The sequence below is a fragment of the Halichoeres trimaculatus genome, unplaced genomic scaffold (genome assembly GCF_033239565.1).
Source record: "Halichoeres trimaculatus isolate MK-OKI-2021-1 unplaced genomic scaffold, fHalTri1.1 fHalTri1_scaffold_13, whole genome shotgun sequence".
NCBI classification, from domain to species: domain Eukaryota; kingdom Metazoa; phylum Chordata; class Actinopteri; order Labriformes; family Labridae; genus Halichoeres; species Halichoeres trimaculatus.
In genome coordinates, this window is record NW_027437191.1 from 13,883,906 (window position 1) to 13,905,054 (window position 21,149).

The following is a 21,149-nucleotide window of genomic DNA, read 5'->3' on the forward strand; positions in this document are numbered from 1 at the left end:
ATAAATCAAACTCCAGACAGATGCCAGCTCTTAGTGGCTGTATCAATAGCAGATGAGGTAACTTCTTTCAGAGGACACTTAGAAAGTATCACCATGTTCATATTTGTAATATTAACAAGCAGTAAAAGGAGTGGAATGTTGTTTCACAGCAAGATTTTCCCCACAAGTCATCACCACCACAGGTCTGCGCTTAAAATGTGTGTTAAGAAGATATAGAGACAGAAAAAGGAGCTTTGACTGGAAGGTAGCCAGTGATCAATAATAAAGATCATGAGATGGGACAATATGTTGATAGCTTTCAACTGAATAAGAGCTCTTTGTTTGATTTAAGAAAAAAAAACTGTAGCATGACTTTGGGGGCAAAATGTTCACATCATCATTCATCAATTCAACCCAAGTCCAGACTTTAAAAAGCACATTCTTCAGTGACATCAGCGCATTTTTGCGGCTGCTCATTAAATGAAGTCCGTTTTTCTTCTGAATTGCACTGAGTCCTGTTTCTCTTCTGTGGGCAGAAAGGGACAAAACGGACCCAAGACTGAGACGAGAGACAAGAGGTTATGCCAAAGGGCAGGTCATACACCTCATCAGTTTCAGATAGGCCCTTAAGATCAGATTCATCAGAGGCGAAGAGGCCACGCTCACGTTTGGTCCCTGGGAAAATAACACATACATAGGTATATTAGAGGTGAGCAGGGCCCATTAGTGATCATATATTATCAGAGAGCAGGGGAGCTGTAGTGATTCATTCACAATCTTCCACTTCAGCCTACCTGGAACTGTGTTATCCAGGAAAAAGCCAAGAAACCCTCCAACAAACATATGAGTGGACAACAATATGTTGATAACTTGGTCCAACTCCTTCACTCCTGAGTGACAAAGCAAGGGTTAAAGAGAAGATATTAGTCAAGCATCATGAGAATACATCTGAACTAAAAAGCATCACTTTCAATCCAACCACAGACTTTCCTTGAAGAACACACCTGTTTTGAAGAAATCAGGATTCTTCATGACCCAGTTGGGGACAACAAGTGCAGTGAAAATGGAAAACCCAAAAACAAATATGTTTCTGGAGGAGTTCATATCTGTGGACTGATACATGAGATACAGTTTATCAGTAAAACCCTGAAAAGCAGCAAGAAGGCGGAAGCATGAGCAATAGCCAAGTGATCAAGGTGTTATGGGAGGCCTCTTTCAGTCTGTTCTGAAAATGTGGTTTGAAGGAGCAGGTTTAACAGGGACTTCCCTCTTTCTCTAGGACTTACACCTGCTTGTGACACAACCTCAGTGAAAATATATTTGTTGGTATTATTAACTATCTTTTCCTCTAGGCAGATATCCATCAACATGTTTGAGATCACTGGGTTTGGTTAGTTTTGATTAGTCTGCGTTGGACCAGTTAATGGTCTCACATTTTTCCTGTGAGGTCTATGTTCTTGGTTAAGTGAAAGCGCTAGGAGCTATGGGTTATTATACAGCCTAGCATCTTTCCACGGTTTGTTAATTCTTGTCTAGGTATATAGTCATTTTCTGTTCCCCTTGTTTGTTTTCTTGTTTTGGACTCTATTCTTTTGTCTTATATGAAGCATGTGGGTTTAAACTTTAAATCTGTTCTGCTCAAAAGGTGGAGAATTACAAGGAAAATCAAGACCCTTATAGCTTCAATGCTGTTGTTTACCTGCAGATTAGATATTCCTGCTGCAGATATGACTCCAAACATGATCAGGAGCATGCCTCCAATCACAGGAGTTGGGATGGTTGCAAAGATGGCTCCAATTTTACCCAGCATCCCCATCAAAATCATGAAAACGCCACTAAGAAGAATGACCATCCGGCTTCCCACCTGGTGTTACACAAACAGTTGGAAAAATGAATGATGTGTTCATTTGCTTTCTCTGTCTTGAACTCAGTGAGCTAATGCCAACCATCTGTCCTGGATGTCAGTATAAAAGTAAGAATCCTACCTTGGTGATACCCAAAGCTGCCACATTCTCACTGAATGAGGTGGTGCCGTTCCCCGAGCCGAAGGCCCCGGCCAACAAACAGCCAAGTCCTTCAACACCAATGCCCCGGCTGATAGCGTGCTTAGGGGGAGGAGGGGCCCCTGAAAGCTTAGCACATGCGTGGTAGTCCCCCACTGACTCTGCCATGGAGCATATTATACCAGCCATGATGCCCATCACACCTGCCAGGCTCACAGTGGGAACACCCCACTGACCTGCAGAGAGGTCAATTGTCTTCACTGCATGAAGTACATATTTAGCCAAGAGTACATTTACCTAAAAATGAGATGACTGACGAATCAGTAATAAACAAGGCAATACAATAAAGTTAGAACAAAGGTTGGTGGTATTCTCACAAACTTACCAGGATAAGGAACTGAGAACCATGGAGCCTCTGACACCACATTCCCTTTCACGTCAGTGCGAGCTAGGTGGCCGTAAACGTCTGGATCCGATGGTAGGACATCATAGATGGTGAGCAGGTAGCAGACTAACCATGACACCAAAATGCCCAGCAGAATCTATTCAATACCTGATATTAGTATCAAGCTCAACATCTCTTGAAAAAAGATGTTAAAAACCCACACTGTGTGTTAAAAATTGAAGAACACCCCATTTTTTATGTTTTTTTAGTGACATTGAAAGTAAATGATGGAATCACTTTATAAACCCAAATGTTTTCTAAACTTTTGACTCATCCAAGTAGACACCTTTGGCACAGCTGGACACACTCATGGCATCTTTTCTACTGTGGACATCAAATATTCCTCAGAAAGTTTTTCCAACTCTGTTCCAGCAGAAGTTCCTCTAAATATTCAGCATTTCTTTGCTTTCACTGCTCTGCCAAGTTCATCCCAAACCAGCTCCACAGGGTTCAAGTCAGGAGACTGTGCTGGCCGCTCCATCTTTTCAGGCTTTCTGTCTTGTTCTTTATACTTAAAGTAGTTGTGGTGTAGTTTGGTCTTGTGTTTTGGCTCATTATCTTGCTGTAGGATGAACTTTTTGCCAACAAGGTACCAGTGGCGATTGCTCTAAGACTGCAAGGGAAGCTCAGCTTCCCCTAAAATGTCCCCCCAAAAAGTGGTGATATGTACTGCTGTGTTTACATTATATTGACTAAATATGCACTAGAATTCCTTCATCTAATGTTCAGAATCATCTACCAATCCCCATTAACTGGCTCGATCTCCTTCTCATTCATCCCCGCAGAGTCTCAGCGCTTTAACACAGTCAGATGCTGAGCGTCTTCTGACTTCAGCGGGGAAGCTTAGAGTGGGTTGTTCCACTGTGGAAACTGGACTCATTGTATTTATGCTGGGCTTTGTCCCGCCCATCGGACGCTGAGCGTCTCTGGGGGTCTATGAGGCAGTGGGCTGGCCTGGACGCTGGGCTTCTGCATGATGATTGGATGATCTGTCTGAGGCCAAATCTCTTTTTGATTGACAGTGAAATGAGCCAGTCACCAATCTTGAAGTATAACCCTCCACCAGAGCATCTTCTCAGTTTTACAGTTATTTGTTCTGGACTGATCCGGAAGCTTTATTGATCCACCAGCCACCACTGCAAGGCACATATACCAGAGGGTACTTCATGGTGCTGCAGAATGCTGTAGTAGTTTTGGTTCAGGGTGCCGCCCAGTCTGTACAAGTCACAGACCCTGAATCAAGCAAAACAGCCCAAGACCATCATTCTTCCTCCTCTGTGTTTATATTTGATGTAACACACTGTCCTTTTTCTACTTGAAGGCGTACAAAAATCCACCATGATGAACCAGAGATTTCAAATTTTGATTCTATAGTCCATAGCTCCTTCTTCCCACCTTCAGTAGTCCATTGGCAGCATTTAATAGCCCAGTCTTTTTCTTTTCCTGATGTCTTAGCGATGCCATTCCTTAAGAATGGCATCGCTAAGACTCCTTAAGAAACTCATCTTCTGATTATGTTCCAGCTTTGGTTCTGTCAGCCATCTTTCTTCCAAAGTTTCCTCCAGTTTCTGAGCGACTCCTGATGGTGAAGGAAGCTGTACTCACTGGCTTCGCCTTAACTTTCTTTGAAAGACCTATTCTTGAAATTTTCTGATGCTCTGTCTCTCTTTCATTATTAAGTGTCTTTTCCCGCTCATTTTTTAAAGCATTACACTATTAGTGCCGTGCAATACTGTTCAAAATCTTCACAAGCACATGGTACCACAAAGTATTCCAGCACTATTTCTACTGTATACAGACAGAGGGGGTTGGAAAGAATCAATAAAACTTGGGACACCAGTAGGAATTGGTGGCACCAAATTTCAAGGCTTGATCACGCTCCATTGCTGCAAAACAGTTTTGAGTTGTCAAAGGGCCTTTTTGCATGTTTATCAAATGTACATTATTTTTCAGTTTGAATTAACCTTAAAGTCGGAAAAATTGGGGTGTTCTAAAAGTTTGGACCACTAGTGTATGATTCCTCACCAAAAACAACATGCGTCATTTTTAAAGGAGGATACAAAGAATGACAAAGAACTTACAGGTATGGACTGGAAGATGAAGATCTTTGAGACGTGCAGTTTTCTGGCTTTGTTGTACGCAGGTACAGGAATCGGTACACGACGGAGGTACTGGGAGAACAGAATGATCAAAGCCGTGGTCCTGTGTGTATAAAGACCTGCCCTTAGCATGCTGAATTAAAACTGATAACATGATGCATGATGATCAATAATAACACCATCCCCTTTGAAGAAGGAGCTAACTCACATGGCAGAGATGCCCCAGTGACTGCCAAGCTTAGTTCCAGCTGAGTCGTACAGTGACAGGCCGATGAGAGAGATCGTGGGGGCAATGGTTAAGGGGCCAATGAAGCGCATGAGGAGGCCAATGAGGCCAGAGAAACCCACCAGGATCTGGAGCAGGGAGGCCACCATGATAGAGCCCTGCAACTGCAACCAGAAAGACAATATCTGAAACCACTGGCAATAATGTAACTACTCCTTCACAGCCTGGCTAATATACTAAACCATTAGTGAGTGCCCACAACAAAGACCACATCAACTACAATGAAAAGAGGCTTCACAGGTTTCCTTTTAAAAAAAAAAAACTCATCTTTATCTCATCTTCACCCAACTAGCCATCATTTAACCCTGAAATTACATTAAGGGTAGAGGTTCACATTTTGGTGTCATGAGTCTATGCCCAGGCTTTTACAGCATGTAAATAATAGAGTCTATTTCTTGTTAGAACACACTGTCCTATATAGTACTGATACCACAGTGCTACAAAGCTACAGGATTCCTACACCATGTGCCATGTACTGTGATACTCATACAGCGTTACTCCTCCACCGCACATATCAGTCATGTACCCATGTGCTGTGGTACTGCATCTAAATGCTTATGTACCATGGATCATGTTGCCATTATACCACGCACTTTGTTCCAAAGATGTTAAATCAAACTGTCTTTTGTTCAAAAGTTCTGAAACAGCCTGCTTCATCAAAAGTTGTAGGTGTTTTCCTTAACTCACTGTTCTCATACGGGTCTGCCACACTTCTATAAACACAGGTGAAGAGGTGTTGACCAGAGATGCATTCTGGGTCCATGCTGGGCATTCCCACTCTGGCAAAGACAACAGGGCTATAGCAGGGGTTACCAAAGCAAATGTACCACCCTGTAGGATAGGCAGCCTGCATGAGAGACATGAAGAGAAACAATACTCCTTCAATAAGATGCATTGTTAAATGACAAAGCAAAAACGAAGCAGCTTAAGGGTTGCACATTAACTGAAAAGTAACACTGCAAAAGAAAAAGTATGCAAGGGTAGCTTACATTTGATGGAGATTTTTGTGACTTCTACACATATTGTTTCCATGCGTGCCTACACTGACAATGTTTAAATGCTAATATTTAGCAGGTAAAAAAGAACCGCATACTTTGTCATGTCTGTAACTACTAACCAAAGCTAAATCCAAAAGTGAGCCTGGTAGCTTTTTTTCTATTCTGCAGGTGCTTTAATATCAATCAACTTATCAATATCAGCTATGTTTGTCTCATTCAACAATAAACATGAGTCTGCAGTTCCCTAGATTTGCTGATTTAAAGTAGTAAGGTTGCCCCTATCAACCTCTCACCTTCAAACTTCTGTAAGTTAGTCTTAACTGTCTTGCCAATCTCTCTCTACAGAATTGTTAAGGATGCATTTAACCAGCACTGTCACTCTGACCTGACACCGAAGGTGACCTGCATCAGGGTGCAAAGGCCAGAGACGAAGAAGATGGTGTTAATGAGGCGACTCTGAGTCAGGCTGTCATGCTGCAGACACAGTCCCTCCGCGAGAATGAGAGGGATGGCGATGATACTTCCGAATGCTGTCAGGTAATGCTGCGCAGAAGAGCAATAGTGTTAAACAGAAATAAATTGATTGCAGAGGTGATGCCCTAATAAACACAGAAACACATAAATGCAAAATCAGTCTAGACCATATTTAGTGGGACATTTTCTTTCACCAGAATGATGCAATGGGGGACTTTCACCCACCTGAATGGCCAGAAAAATACTGAGGTACCATGGTGGGACTTGAGTCACACTGTAGATGGGTTTGTTTCTGTCCTCATCTTCTTCAAAGCTGCTCCCTTTTGTTTTCCCCTTTCCCTTCTTTTTTCTGGGTTGATCATTGACTTGTTCCCCAATCTGTTGCACCATAAAACATGCATATGTGAAAACAGGCTTAAACACATAGATAAGAGTTGGAGACAACTGTTCTAAGTTTTTTTTATGGCTGTACGTTATTCTAAACATCCCAGGATTTTTGCCTGTACTAAAAAATACATTACACTAGAGACATCATAAAGAGTGTACTGAAGTTATTGTGTCAGAGTAAAAATGGCAAACGTGGAAAGTTAAACATTACAAAACTTCAACCCAACGACATATGGTTTTGACAGTCCAACCAAAAAGTTTCCCGTGTTATATTTGCTTTCATAGAACACACAACTTTGGGAAATGTCAATCTGAATTACTTTATGTTTTCAAGACCCTTGCCTTTTTTGTTTGTTATGCTTGACTTTGTTTTTTTTAAGCAAGTTTTGAAAACTTAAAATGCCAACCAGTTTGGTTCCCCTGGCAAAATTTTCAGTGGGTACCCCTCATATTGCACAGCCAACCACAATTTTCTCACTTATAGAAAAATGGCAAACACATTTATGCTCGACAGATTTCTTTATTTCAAAATAATAGATACATTTTTGACAAAAAAAATAATAATTTCAATGGCAATAATACATATTTATCATACAATAAAAAGAATTAAAAATAAGCGAATAGAAGTGCAAATGAAGGAAACATAATCTATCAGAATTAAAAATAGTCCAGTGCAGACGCACAAAGATCCATAAATACCTGATACAGCATCATTTAGCTGTGCAGAAGTGGATGAAGCAGAAGGGGTCACAGACATCCCAGGGATAACAAGCTGATTTTAATCAGTCAAAAAAGTGCATCTGTTGAGAGAAGGTGAAAAAGCAGGGGTGAAAAAATGGATATTTTACTAAATAGTTTCAACAAAAAAAGGTTCTCTGAAAAATAAAAGATGGCAAGTATCATATTTAATCATTTTTAATAACACCCTAGCTGCATTACAGGCAATGACATTGTCAACAGCTAAACTAATTAAAAGATATTCTTCAACTTTGTGGATATTGATGTAACTAAAAACTGTTCATATCATTGCATCAGTCTGGACTCATTGATTCCAATGTTCAGACAAAGAAATCAAATCAATATCTGCTCAGAATAATTTTGTTTTACGACAGAAGTCATGACTAATTCTTTGGAAAATAAAAAGTAAAAAAAAACACGTCAGGCAAACTTCTGCCAGTTGGAGTAAACAGCATTAACACCTTAGTGTTGACAGACTGAAGAATCAGTGCAAACAAATGTTCACAGCTCATACGCTTATAAACAATCATCTTCATTACTCCTTTTTCACTGCATTCACACTGTACTGAGAGCATTCAAATTATTTATGTAAACACTTTTGAGGTTTATCGTAGTGGTAACAGTGGAAATATATACAAACAACATGCACTTTTGAAAAGGCTTAATCTCAGATATAATATAGCGTATCCTCCTTTCAAAACAGTACAGAAGTCGTGTTTTTTTCTTAATCTCTACAAACAGGAGAAAAAACTAACAATAACTTAGATCAAGATTCATAACCAGACATCCATCCAAAACAATTAAGTTTAACCACAGTGTATGCATTACTGATTCCTTCAGCACATTACCTTTGTCTTGTCTTCGTCCCGATTTTCCTCCACATCTTCTCTTCTTCTCTGGTCCTGGTCTTTTGAGGTCTTATTTGCAGATGGATTGCTGATTAACATGATATTGATGACTACACCAGTGTCACGTCTGGTGACTTTTTTTTTTAGGAAACTTTATTGAAAACAGTTTTGGTACCAACAAAGTGTGCATGTCATGAGGTTGTAGCCCATAGTCAGTCCATACATGAACGACAAATACAGCCAACAGATCTCTTAGGTATGCATTTCCATCTTAAGCTAAAATATTAACAGCACTACTCAAAGCAAGTCTGTGAACAGTAACTGTGAAGTTTGAAATCTGTGAATCTAAAAATTGGGTTATTGTTTAACTGTTTGTTCTTGTATCATTTCTTTAGCTGGTCTCCATGTTTGCTTTTTAAGGTTTTATTGCTTGCATTGATCCTTTTGTGTATTTTAGATGGTTGTAGTATCTTAAACCTGACACTCTGTAATGTTAGATGCCCAACCAGGGACAGGGTAATGTTTCATGCAATAATCTGTCAAAAAAAGTAAATAAAGTAAATCCACAGTGCCCATATTGTGAAATAAACACAGAAAAAAGATTAGAAATAAGAGTTAAATGAAATAATACATTACATAATGTAATAATAATAAATAGGGATGCACAATATTATCGGCACAATATCGGTATCAGCTGATAAAAGCTTAAAAACACGTTTATCGGTATCGGCAGATATGAAAATTTCTGCCGATAGGCACAGCCGATAAGATGCTATTCAGTTAGGATTATTATTATTTTCCATCTGAAAAATAAGCTCCTTGAATAAAATGTAGCACTTCATTTATTTGCACTGCAGAGCTCTGTGTCTGTCACCAGGTTGTTACAGTAGCTCTAAAATAATCAAATGCAACTTGGTTATGTTTAAAAATGCATTGTACATTTAAAGTTCATGTGATCTAAAGAAATTAATTTTCTGTATTTCAATACTGAATGTCTTGAGTTTGAAAAAATAATACATTTCTTATTTATGGTAAAATCAAATTTTTTTGTCTTGTTTTATGTGTGTTTCTTAAACAAATGGGACCGTCACAATAAGAGTAACATATAAATTCCAGTACAGGATAGACTTAGCTTTCTTTACAGTGAAAAAAACAAACAAACTTGTGATTATCGGTATCGGTATCGGCCAAAAGGGGTTTCCATATATCAGCATATCGGAAATCGGCAAAAATCCAATATCGTGCATCCCTAATAATAAAGATACAATACGGTAAAGGAGCATCCAATCATCAGCAGTGCTGTGATGTGCCCAGTCAGGGTCAAGCAGGAAGCATGAAGACAGGGTATTAAATGAAGGTGATGTTGTGATGTTTTCTTCACCTTTTTTAACATTTTTAAACATTAGCATGACATGATTTCACACAAATCAATGTTAGGCAGTGATGGTTAAAACATCTTCTTTATCCCCTACAACATTTCTTCCTCATTCCTTCAGGCACCATTATGAATGGCCGGCGGCCAAAGCATTTTCCGGTTCCTGCCTATGCCCGTTAGATAAGAATAAGTCATTATACTTACATCAAATGCAAGATTATCAAGCCCAGTGGTATCTTTCCTCGAGGCCATATTAGCTCAAGTGTGGTCTAACGCAAACACACATCAAACTTTTTCATGGCGTGGATTCCCTACAAGACGTGCGTTCAAAGCTCATGTCCGATGGACAGGTCCAGCTGATAAGCAGTCCAGTAAGAAGGAGGAGGAGGAAGTGGTTAAGTTATGGTGTAATATCACTTTGAATACACCTTGCTTTATTTATGTAGTTTAATTTACAACTGTCAGTGTTATTGTTGTTGTTGTTGTGCTGACTCAGAACGCAGCTCACCTGTGATTCACATATAGAGCCACTATTGGTCACTGTTTTTGTAATCTGCAACCTTTATCTATTATTACTAAAGAAATAAGCAAGAAAGGTTATCTAAATATATAACCCAGGGTCATAATCCTTTAAACATTAACAAGTCTACACACTCAGACTCTGCAGATTGCAGTGCACTATCTGCCTTTAAGAGAAAAGAACAAGGGGCCCAAAACAAGCCCAGGAAAGAATAAAAATAGTGCCATCAATGCGTTTGTGAGTGATGTAGTTAAGTCAGAAAAAGTCTAGTCCAGGGGTGGCCAACCTGAGGCCCTCGAGCCGCGTGTGGCTCTTTGCCTTTTGGTGTGCGGCTCTTCAATCCATTCATTAAAAAAAATTATAGATATATATATTGTTATGAGTAGTGGTGTGCTGATCAATCTAAAATATTGATATATTGATGCCTACGTTGGGATCAGAATTGATCAATACTTGGGTGATGAGATTGTTACTTAAGTTTCGGTTTCTCTTCTCTACATACTCTCAATCACTCATGTGCTCATAGCTATCTAGATAGATAGATGGAAATGTATTACTTTTCATTTTATGTGATTTAGTTTATGTGTGGGAGGAAGTGTGTCTGTAAGACCACGTGTGTGATGTTGCTCTTGATAGCACCACGGTAATTTGTGTTGCTTTAGAGAAGAATCTCCATGGAGTCCAAGTGGAGTCCTTGTTAATGTACTTGTCTGTTCAATAGAGGGCATCTAGGAGGGCGTCTGGAGATGGAAATTAAGTGTCGAGCGTTAGTGTACACCGTACCTCTCTTCATAAGGCAGAAACACACAATGATTCTGATGTGGTGTGATCCCTGTCATGAGGCAGTTTTGTTTCCTCTCTGATTGTATCTTAGCAATCATAATGTAGACTTTGGCCTCCTGTGTTTTAGTAGTCCCTGTGTGTATTTTCATGCATGTTGAGTCTTTAGTGTGTTTTATTCTTGCTCCCTGTGTGTTTTGGTTAAGTTTTGCTTCCTGCTCTTGGGTGTTTCCCTTCTCTTTGATTGCATCCTCATTTCACCTGTGTCTCTTTGTCACAACTATGTCCTGTTACTCATTACCACATTCAGCTGTGTGTGTGTGTGTGTGTGTGTGTGTGTGTGTGTGTGTGTGTGTGTGTGTGTGTGTGTGTGTGTGTGTGTGTGTGTGTGTGTGTGTGTGTGTGTGTGTGTGTGTGTGTGTCCTGTAAATCAGTGTTAAGTTGTAGCTTTGTTTTGTTTTTGTTTTATATATATATATATATATATTGCATCCTCATTTCACCTGTGTCTCTTTGTCACAACTATGTCCTGTTACTCATTACCACATTCAGCTGTGTGTGTGTGTGTGTGTGTGTGTGTGTGTGTGTGTGTGTGTGTGTGTGTGTGTGTGTGTGTGTGTGTGTGTGTGTGTGTGTGTGTGTGTGTGTCCTGTAAATCAGTGTCTTTATTTTTTGCGTCTCAGGCATGACAATGACTGCAGCTGATAAACTCAAGCCTGAAGGTAGGATCTGCAGGAATTTTTGTTACTTGTCAGTAAACACAACATTCAAATTGGGCTCCTCCTCCTTGGCTCAGTGCCAGCAGCAGCGCACACCCACAGCTTCCGACAGTTACTATGTGAACACATTCACTAGCCTGGAAACCACCTGTAGCATCACGTTTCTTGGGAGAGACTAAAGAGCCATGCACCTGACTTGGCATGTTAGCACAAGCTAATCACGGGTATTAGACACATACCTGGTTTGCAGAAAGCCAACTTGTGTCGCTCTACTTCCTGTGCTGTTCTCCAAGTGCTGGAAAGCGAGGGGAAGTCGAGCCAAGCTTCATTTTTGTTTTAGTAAAAAACCTTATCTTTTTGGTGTTTAATTTCACTTTGGTTGTTTTTCTTGCTCCATACTATTTCGTAGTCACTTGGGATAGCTTCTTCCACAACTTGCACACTTGGTGTGCTGTGATTTTCTAAGGTAACCACTCTTACTACCCAGAAATGTCCAGAGACGACCAAAACATCAACATACAGGCTGAGGAGAGGGCTGACACAGACACTTACCAGACACTGACAGCACATAGGAAAGGATAGAAGACTTTATTGTCCATTGGTCTGGAACACAGTGGAAAGTTGCCTTTGGCATCATGATCGCCAGCCACAACAACAGTAAAAATACAACAGTAAAGCTCACAACACTAAAAACACACAAGAAGTACACATGTACAGAAGCCTGTAGAAGACGTTTTTTGTGGCGACCTCACTTCGAGCTGAACAAGATGACGTCCATTTTTTTGCAATCTATGGTCAGTACCTGTTGAAGTATCCAATTCAGTACGCATCCTGATCTGCACAACATCTGATTTGCATTGAACTGTGGAGACACACAACATACAGGTACAGCAGCACCATTCAGACACACTACATGCAGAGCTACACAAAGACTGTTTATTATATTGTGTATCACATTTTAGAAAAGAAAAAAGTCACAAGTAACCAGCACATTAAGAAGAGTGGAGTAAGAGAAAAGTGTATTCTTTATACTTCTTCAGATTTTTAATTTTATATTCTATTATCATTATTCTATTTTTATTGATATTGCATTACTGCGCTTTTTTCGTGAGCTGCTGTGGCAAAAAAAATTCCCCCAAGGGGGATCAATAAAGAATATTCTATTCTATTCTATTCATTTCAGGTGTAGAGGAGTAAAAGTGGTATGTTTCCACAAAATAATAAGACTCACCAAGTTAATCACAGGCAGAACATTAAAAGTTTTACAGAAAACTACACATTAAAAAAACAATGATCATTGGTTTCAGGTGAAAAAACTCCATACAGTATATCTTTAATAAATATTATTACAATGGTATTGTCTAAATTGGCCACAAGTTTAGGTGATTAAATCTTGTGGTTTAGATCTGTTGAAAAAAAAAAGGAATAACTTAAATGAGATTTCTTTATGGATTGATGGATGATGTGGGATATATGGTTTTCTTGGCTCCTTAGTTTAATAAAGATGTCCTCTCCTACAGAAGAGCAGGCAGCGTACTTTTTAAAAATTTACTCACATCATGTTGAAGAAAAAAGAGAAGAAATGGAAATTTAAGCAAGAGCTCAAAGAGAGCGCTGACAGCCTCAGCACGATGGTTTGTCTGATCAAGGTTTGCATTTAGCGCTTACCTCAAACTGTCAGCCTCAGTAGGCAGAGCAAAAGTGGTAAGATGGTAAGATAAAGAGATTTGGGCCTTCAAAGAGGAGATGTTTGCCTTGCTCGAAGAGAGGAGAGAATGTGGAGGACTGATAAAATCTCTCTATGTGAGGCTTATAAATGTGACGAGGCAGGTGTAGCGGCCCAAATTATCATGTGGAAACACACAGCTCTCAAGTTTTATAACCAAACTTAAGAGTAACAGGGTCAATTGAAGTGCTTCTCTTCCTCACTCGTTTCTGGTCGGGGTTTGTCAGGTCAGGGTAACCCAGACTCGGTTACTCCCCCAGTTTATGTCAGTTAATCCCACGGAGAGGATGAGCACGACTGCCTCCTTACTCTCACTGAGTTAAATTAATAAGACCGGTCGAAACAGGATAAAACCGGGTCAGAATGACACAGCACTTATCTGCGACAAAGAGAGGATGAACAAAGTGAAACAGAGCACCACAAGCAAGCACTCTGAGGAAGTGTCTGCTTTTATAATAACGCTAAAATATACCACTCTGTGCTGGAGGAGTGAGTCATTAATAATCTGAAGCAGAAAACTATTTTAATGTCATTGCTTGGGATGTAACACATCATTAACTTCCTGTGACATTTGTGTAGATAACACTGCTTTACTATTTGTGAGAGAGCAGGTTAATTTTTCATGTTTAGAGCCTGCAGATGCTATTATTCTAATTCAAGGGCAGGAAAAGCAGAAGTGTGCTCAGTAATGAGATTTTTTTTTTCTGTGTTTAGGGTGGAAATAATCTATTCTGTAACCGCTGCTAAAAAAGCAAGCTTAGCAGAAAAAAAAAAAAAAGGCTTCCAGAAGTTTCTCAGCCCCAACCCAACAAGCACTGACCCCGTTTGACTACACTGACTACGACTTGTGCTGCAAATCCGCTCATCATTTTGCTCAGTGGCACAAACAGCTCATGACACTCTCTGACAGGGAGAGGTAGGATACAGAGATGTAAACATGGAGTTTGAGCTCTGCAAAGAACATTGGGTCAGCAGATGTCACAGCACATAGAGTATTTGTTTAACCAGCACCAGCTATTGTCTCTCAGGTGAGCCTGAGGTAACGAGTGGTAAGAGACTCTTCGTGAAGACTTTGGTGGCAGCACATGGCACTGGGGCTGCAGTACACACTGTTTTTTTCATTATCTGTGTCACAGAAAACACACTGTGCAGCATGTTATTCATTCTTTGACTTACTAACAAACATACAAGTACATTTAAAATAGGTGGTCTTTAAAATTATCTATAGCAGGGGTAGGCAGTCTAGGGCACGGGGACCATTGCTGGCACGAGGCTATTAATGTTGGCACGCCATGAATAATTACAATGTGGCAGAGGACAAAATAAATAAAAAAGATAATAAATAAAAAAATAAGATAATTAAACTTCTATGTTGTATTCTACTAAACACTTAACAAGAAGTTGTGCACACTATAATTGCGTTTACATAAAAATTTAACAAACAATGTTAAATAATAAATTTCAATCATGATGGGCCAGTTATTCATAGGTAATCCATTTGGATTTTGTTTATTTGATTGATTGGATTAAATCTTGAAAATGCGTTGTTCAAAAGGGAAAAAAGGATTTCAAAATCGGATAAGAGTATGTAATACAATTACGTAATACAATTCCAGTTTTAATCCGGATCAAATCTCCAGTTTGTGTTGTTCAGAACTTTTCAGTAGGATCACTTTGATCCAAAAAACAGGATTATCCTGACCCCAACACAGGGTAGGATTTCAAGGTGGATTTCAGGAAGAAAATGTAGTAAAACTTTAGTATTGGTCAAATAGTACAACATTTGTACATTTAAGTGTTGATACTTTTATTTGTTTTTTGCACTTTTTTGGTTTAACCACTACAGTGATAAAGTAGATAAAGTTAGATAGGCTACCAATGAAGCCTTTCAGTGTAGTAAAGTAAAACAAAGAGAAACTGAGAGAGCAGAAGCCCAGATACTCCTGGCAGAGGAACAAATCAAGCTGAGCAAACTGCAGCAAACTAGAGAAAAACTTCAGATCCGCTTTCTAAACACAGAACTTAAAAATGCTGGACTCTCCTTCACAGAGGAGGATGAACCCTGAACATTTTTTCAAAATTTTGCTAATTTTTGGATATGTTGTTTTTTTGAGCATTTCAGACTTTTTTAAAAAAAAAATATTCACTTTGTGTTTTTTATGTTTATATTTATTATTCATTTGTTGTGACTCAGATAAGGGGTCATAAATAAGTTAAAAATAGAAGTGGATGTTTATGCTATTTTTGTTTTTTCTCAAAAAAAAAAAAAAAAAAAAAAAAAAAACTTACAATGACCCAATGGCTCTTCTACCTGTTGTTTTTTACTGAGCTGGTAGCCCACGTTATGATATGTTGTCCCATTTAGAGCTCTGGTAATCCAGATTTGGTAATCCTAAAAACTGTGTTTCTGGATAAGGGTGATCCAATCCAATAGTGCTTTGAAAAAAACGGCATAAAACTGAGACAGACTACCTGATCCTGGATAGCGAGAAATGTGATTTCCAAATCTGGATCATTTTGATCCGGATTAAATTCTTTGAACAACTGGCCCATAGTTACAAGTGCGCAAATGTGTCTTGCAAGTGTGTCACCACAAATCGCTTGGGACATCAATCTGTTAGCTCGCAGACGCATCCATGTAGCGGCGTTATCAACGCAAACAAACCAAGTTCTGGTCATTTTTTCCAACATAGCAGGACAAGGGAGTATGGATCTATTGCCAGAGATGGCCAGAGATCTGGTGATATGTACCTTTTTCTGGGAAAGAGTGGTATGTACGACATCAAGTGGGAAGAGTCTTTTTGAGACCAAACACGAAAACTGTGTTAGCAAAGTATGTGAACTAAAACTTTCTGTGCTGTTAAAAACCACGCAATGGGAGGAAGTTATAGCATTTCTCACTGCATAGCTAAGCATGGAAAGCCATTCTGTCTATGATTTAATTAAAAAATCAAGTCTTGGCACTTTGGGCAAGGGTGTATTTTGAAGTGGCACAAGTCATGGAAAAGGTTTCCTACCCCTGATCTACGGGGAACAGCAGGGAAATTAACTGTTGTTCTCTTGGCAAAGGTTTTGTCATGTCTAAACCATGCACTCACTTCAGATGTATCTCTGTAGAAATAACCATGAGCACTGAGACATCCATGTCTTTGCTCGAACAGACCAGCACAGACTGACCTCGCCTGAGGAAGATCTGAAAGTTGTGCTCCATCCATGCATGTACGTCTTTCTTGCACAAACTCCTCCAGCTGAGAGAGAATCTGATTAACGGCTGACTGGATGATACTTGTCTCAGGCCGGGGGACTCAGACCTTTTTAAAGCAAACTAGTGCCAGCATCAATCCTTTCAGATGTGAAGTCAAGGTGAGAAAATAAAAGAAAACTTTGTTTCCTAACTGGCATTGGTTTTGACACTAGTGGGTGTGTGTCTTTGTAAAGAAAGATGTGGCCTTTCATAATAAACATGTTTGCCACCACAATAGAATACTTAAGTTTACTGAAAGAAGTCTTTTTCAGACCAGCTGTATTACAGATAGAGATGTGAGTCATTCTTTCTAAAATCTAATTGTAAGCCTCTTCGCTTCCCTTATGTTTTGCATCTGTCTCTTTGTTTCCCAGTGAGATACTGTCCAGCAGTACGCTCAAACATACTGAATAGCATCCAATTTAGCAGATGTTAAACATGGTCTCATGTGAGGGTGCATAAATCATGTGTCTTGAATAATTAACCATCAATTTACACAACAAAAACAACAAACAGGTTTGTTATGTAAGCAGTGAACAAGTGAAACAGATGTCCACCTGGACTGTATCCAGTCTCTGTATTCAGAAAGAGATCTCAGCTCTTGCTTTTGTTGTTGTAGCCCTGCTCATAAGTTATTGTCTCCCCTCAATAAAGGGACAGTTCGGGTTTTATTTAACAGAGTTCTGTGAAGTATTTGTTAAAAGGCATATTGCAGGTTAATTTTTTTTGTAAATTAACACCTAAAATCATCTGACAGCACTAGAATAAGTCAAACACTGATTTTGTATGCTATTCAATGAAAAAAGGCACAAATTTAGAGAGGAAGAGGCTGTTTTGGGTAAAGCTGTTCAAAACGCTCTTCTTTCAGTATCCCAACATATGATGTAGCAAAAGGGACTCACCTTCCTTAACTCTGTTTTTAACCAATTAAAATAACGTGTCATGAGTGAGATCAGGAATTTCGGGTTGTGTTTTTTTGTTTGTTTCTTCCAAAGTATTATTTGATTTGACTTTTCATTCAGATGATTAAAATGTGGTTGGATGGATGGCTGCAGAAATACTAGCTTAACAGGATGACTGTAGATTAGTAGATAGACTCTGATAGACCTCTGTCTTTCTCTCTATGGGCTTTATCATGACGGCTCAAAGCACGTTGCTGTACGATCAGCTCTTACATGTACCACTTCATTTTTAAGTCAGTGTAGCTGATTTCAAACTATCAATACGCTGATGTGAACACAGCATTAGGCTACAAATCACTATCTGACAGCACTCACTCACTGAGACACCTGCTTCATTCTCTGGTTCTCCTCACACCACAACTCCACTGCTCTCCTACGGACGTTATTACCCCCAATCCTCCCCTGTTCCTGGTCTACATCTTTCCTAACAGGCTCATAATTATAACCCTGAGGACCATCTTGTGGATAGGAATTGAGATTTTCTTCCTCTTCACTGACAGGAGTGACAGTCTGATCCATGTTCATAAATGTGACGTCGCATTCAAATACAGTTTTTTAACACAAAAGTACAAAAACTCACACTGAAACGCCTCCAGGAGACTGTATGGTTTATTAATTTAGGAATTTCTTTCAGGATATTATTTTAAAGTTATTTTCCTATCAAATTCTTAATAGTCGTCTTTAACCTGCAATATGACCTTTAATGATAAGCGTAATGGTATGGCCACGCTGGACACGAATTCACGTTGAGATTACATATAGAGTCAATGCAAAGACACATTTAGATGCAGGTTTGCCCCATGCGGTGCGTTGGACGCGTTTGAAGCGGCACATTTGGAGCATCCAGCGCATTTGGAGCATCCAGCACGTTTGGGGCGTCAAACACCTCTACGCTCGAGTTGAAAATATTGAACTTTTGACGCAAATTCGCGTGAGGCTGTCCCGCAGCAGCCAATCAGCAATGACATCCCCCCAGACATCATTGATTTGATGACGTGTGAGGCTCCCACCACCTGCTCCAGCTCCAACCCGGCCGAAAGATGGAGGAGAAAATAATCTGTACGGTGTGTCATTATCCAGAGTTATACAATACGACGTGTGTTTCTACTAGAACAAAAAGGAGCAGGCTTGGGTGAAAGTCGCTGAGGAGACAGGTTTTGAAAGTAAGTTCTGTAAATATTCGTTTCCAGCTGGATTTGCCTGCACAGGTCATCACTGAGTCCAACTGTGTTTTTCTCAGTGGAGTTTTGTCGTAAAAGATGGAAGAGCCTCAGGGACACCTACCTGAAAGAGAGGAGGAAGGAGCAGGAAAAAAGGAGCTGGGCAGGGGCAGAGCCAGGGAAAAGACGGAAGTTCTCTGCGGTCCTCTTTTTCCTCGACCCCTTCATTATCCCCAGGGAGACCTCCGGGAACATGGGTCGGGGGGTCGAGGATGAGGTCGCAGGGAACAGCCAGGCAGGGCCAGTGGAGGCGGATTACCAGGGAGAGGCAGCAAGCCCCTCATGGATTGAGTGTAGAGGTTTGTTGAGAGGTGAATATGCACTCACATAAAGCATCAGGGCATCGCCCCTCAGCTTGTCAAAATAGTCCAGCGTCCAGTCTTGAAACTCCAACCCAACCTTTCAATTACCATGTAAATGTGTCCGTGTATCGCTTGTTGTCAGAAAGTCCATTTATTTGTTTTTTATTCCTGGCTGCAGCACACTAACCAGCGGTTCAAACATAACATTAGGATCATGTTTTTTGCCATGATGTAACAAAAAACAGTGTGAGTCGAGCACTTTTTGTGAAAGCACACATCCATGAAGTCTTTCTGGCCGTCTGATTCAACTTCTGAAAACTGACAGAAATTGTTGAAATACTGTGTGTGATCAGCTGGTGTCCTCTGACTCTTTAAGGTCCTTATATATTGGTATTACCAAGTCTGACTCATGACAGCCGGGGCTTCTCAGGGTCACAGTTTATCTTTACCATCAAGTTCCTTGTGGTCTGTCTTGATCTCAAGTTAACACAGAAGTTTCCTTCTCTCCTACACTCTATGGGTCTCACTATTCCTCTGTAAACACATGCAAAAAAATAATCCTTATTTTACATCAATACATAGATGTAAAAAGAAAAAAAAGAAGGAAAGAAGAAGCCAAAACCTCATGTTAAGCAAATCTAAAGCGAATAGGTGCCAGCTGTGTTAGCATAACAAGATTAGCTATTTAAACTGTAAAAAGGTTACACATCACACCAAAAGGCCTCAGTGAATGTCACTGTGGAGTCAGCCTTCAGGCTCCATCTAACGTCTGCCTAATAAACTCAAAGTGCAGCTTCGCAACAAGTGACAACCTTTAAACTTTTGAACCTGAGAGGGAATGTAAACAAAATAATCTAGTTTCTCTCCGTTAGCTGTCTGAATCCTGACTCCATACCGTTTGATGTCAACGCGCCTGTGAAGAACGCTTAACATCAGTGTCAATTTAACCAAAGAACAGAAGGTCACAGCAGGGAAGGAGGCTTCAAGGCAGCATCTATCATCTTTGATAACATGCCAATATGACAGACTGAGACAATTAAATGAATCATATCTCTACGTCTGCTCAATTGTCACCTCACCGGTCAGCCTGAGGGGGAAAGGTTGTTCCTGCAGGTAGCTTTAGGTTCCTCATCCATAACTGCCTTGTCCTAATTATGCAATGCAGGTTATTCCCAAGTGAAGAACAAAGGCTGAAACAAGCTAAAGCCAATGGGATGATTAACAGTAAATTGCCGTTTTACACAGCAACATGTCCTGGGTCTCTTTCTCCAGCCGCAATTAGAGGTGAAAAAAATCAATGACATGTAAAGCCTGTGCTAATTAGTGAGAGAGCGCTTTACAGGCAGCGTTTGAAGCTCTTGTACACACAGACCTGTCTGTGCAGCCACAGAATACATTTAAAATGTGTATTTCAATTTATAGAAGGGAAATGTATGGGTCTCTACATGTTTCTTTGAAGAAGAAACAGAGTGAGAGTTAAAGACTTGTTTTCTCTAGAAGGAACATTGACTTCATGTTGGCATGGTCATGTAGACAAAGGCAGCTGCTGTGTGACAGAAACAAAAGCTAATCAGCACTGAGTGAAGTAAAGAAAAACAGAATTTGTGGCTGTAGGAAGACCTGTCCTAGCAGCCTAAAGTGCATTTGAGAGGTGAAGCCAAGACGATGGATCAGAAGGTAAGGTTTCATTTTGCCCAAAGGTTTTCAAGTCCTGTCTTTATACTTTTACATTGAAGGCAGGGTTGGCGGTCTTGAAAAACTAGCATGAATTTGAATGTAGCATCTTGTCAGGACTCTGTCTAGCCCCTCCTCCCCCTCCCCTTGGAGCTCCCTCTAAAGCAACGCCCCCGCTCACATGCACGAGCGCCACTGATTAGCGACTATGATTGTGAATGACAGAAAGACGTACTCAGCACATCATATTGTGTTTTGCGCTACATCGAGTCATGTCTTATTTAGAGGTAAGGAAACACCAAAATGTTACAACGTAAAGCTAAAAAAAATACACAAAAGTGACTTTTGTTAGTTCTCGCAACTGTCATGC

General features: G+C 40.0%; 1 protein-coding gene across 1 annotated transcript; it reads right to left on the reverse strand.

The window, feature by feature from the left end:
- Positions 1-406: 406 nt before the first annotated feature.
- LOC141802316 (solute carrier family 23 member 1-like) lies at positions 407-9,884 on the reverse strand. Its single transcript, XM_074685854.1, has 12 exons — positions 9,837-9,884; positions 6,510-6,662; positions 6,196-6,353; positions 5,500-5,659; positions 4,735-4,916; positions 4,509-4,629; positions 2,368-2,524; positions 1,965-2,218; positions 1,679-1,843; positions 984-1,092; positions 774-869; positions 407-654 (listed from the first exon to the last, which is right to left on the reverse strand). The coding sequence occupies exons 1-12, from the start codon at positions 9,882-9,884 to the stop codon at positions 407-409; spliced, it is 1,851 nt and encodes a 616-aa protein (XP_074541955.1).
- Positions 9,885-21,149: the final 11,265 nt, after the last annotated feature.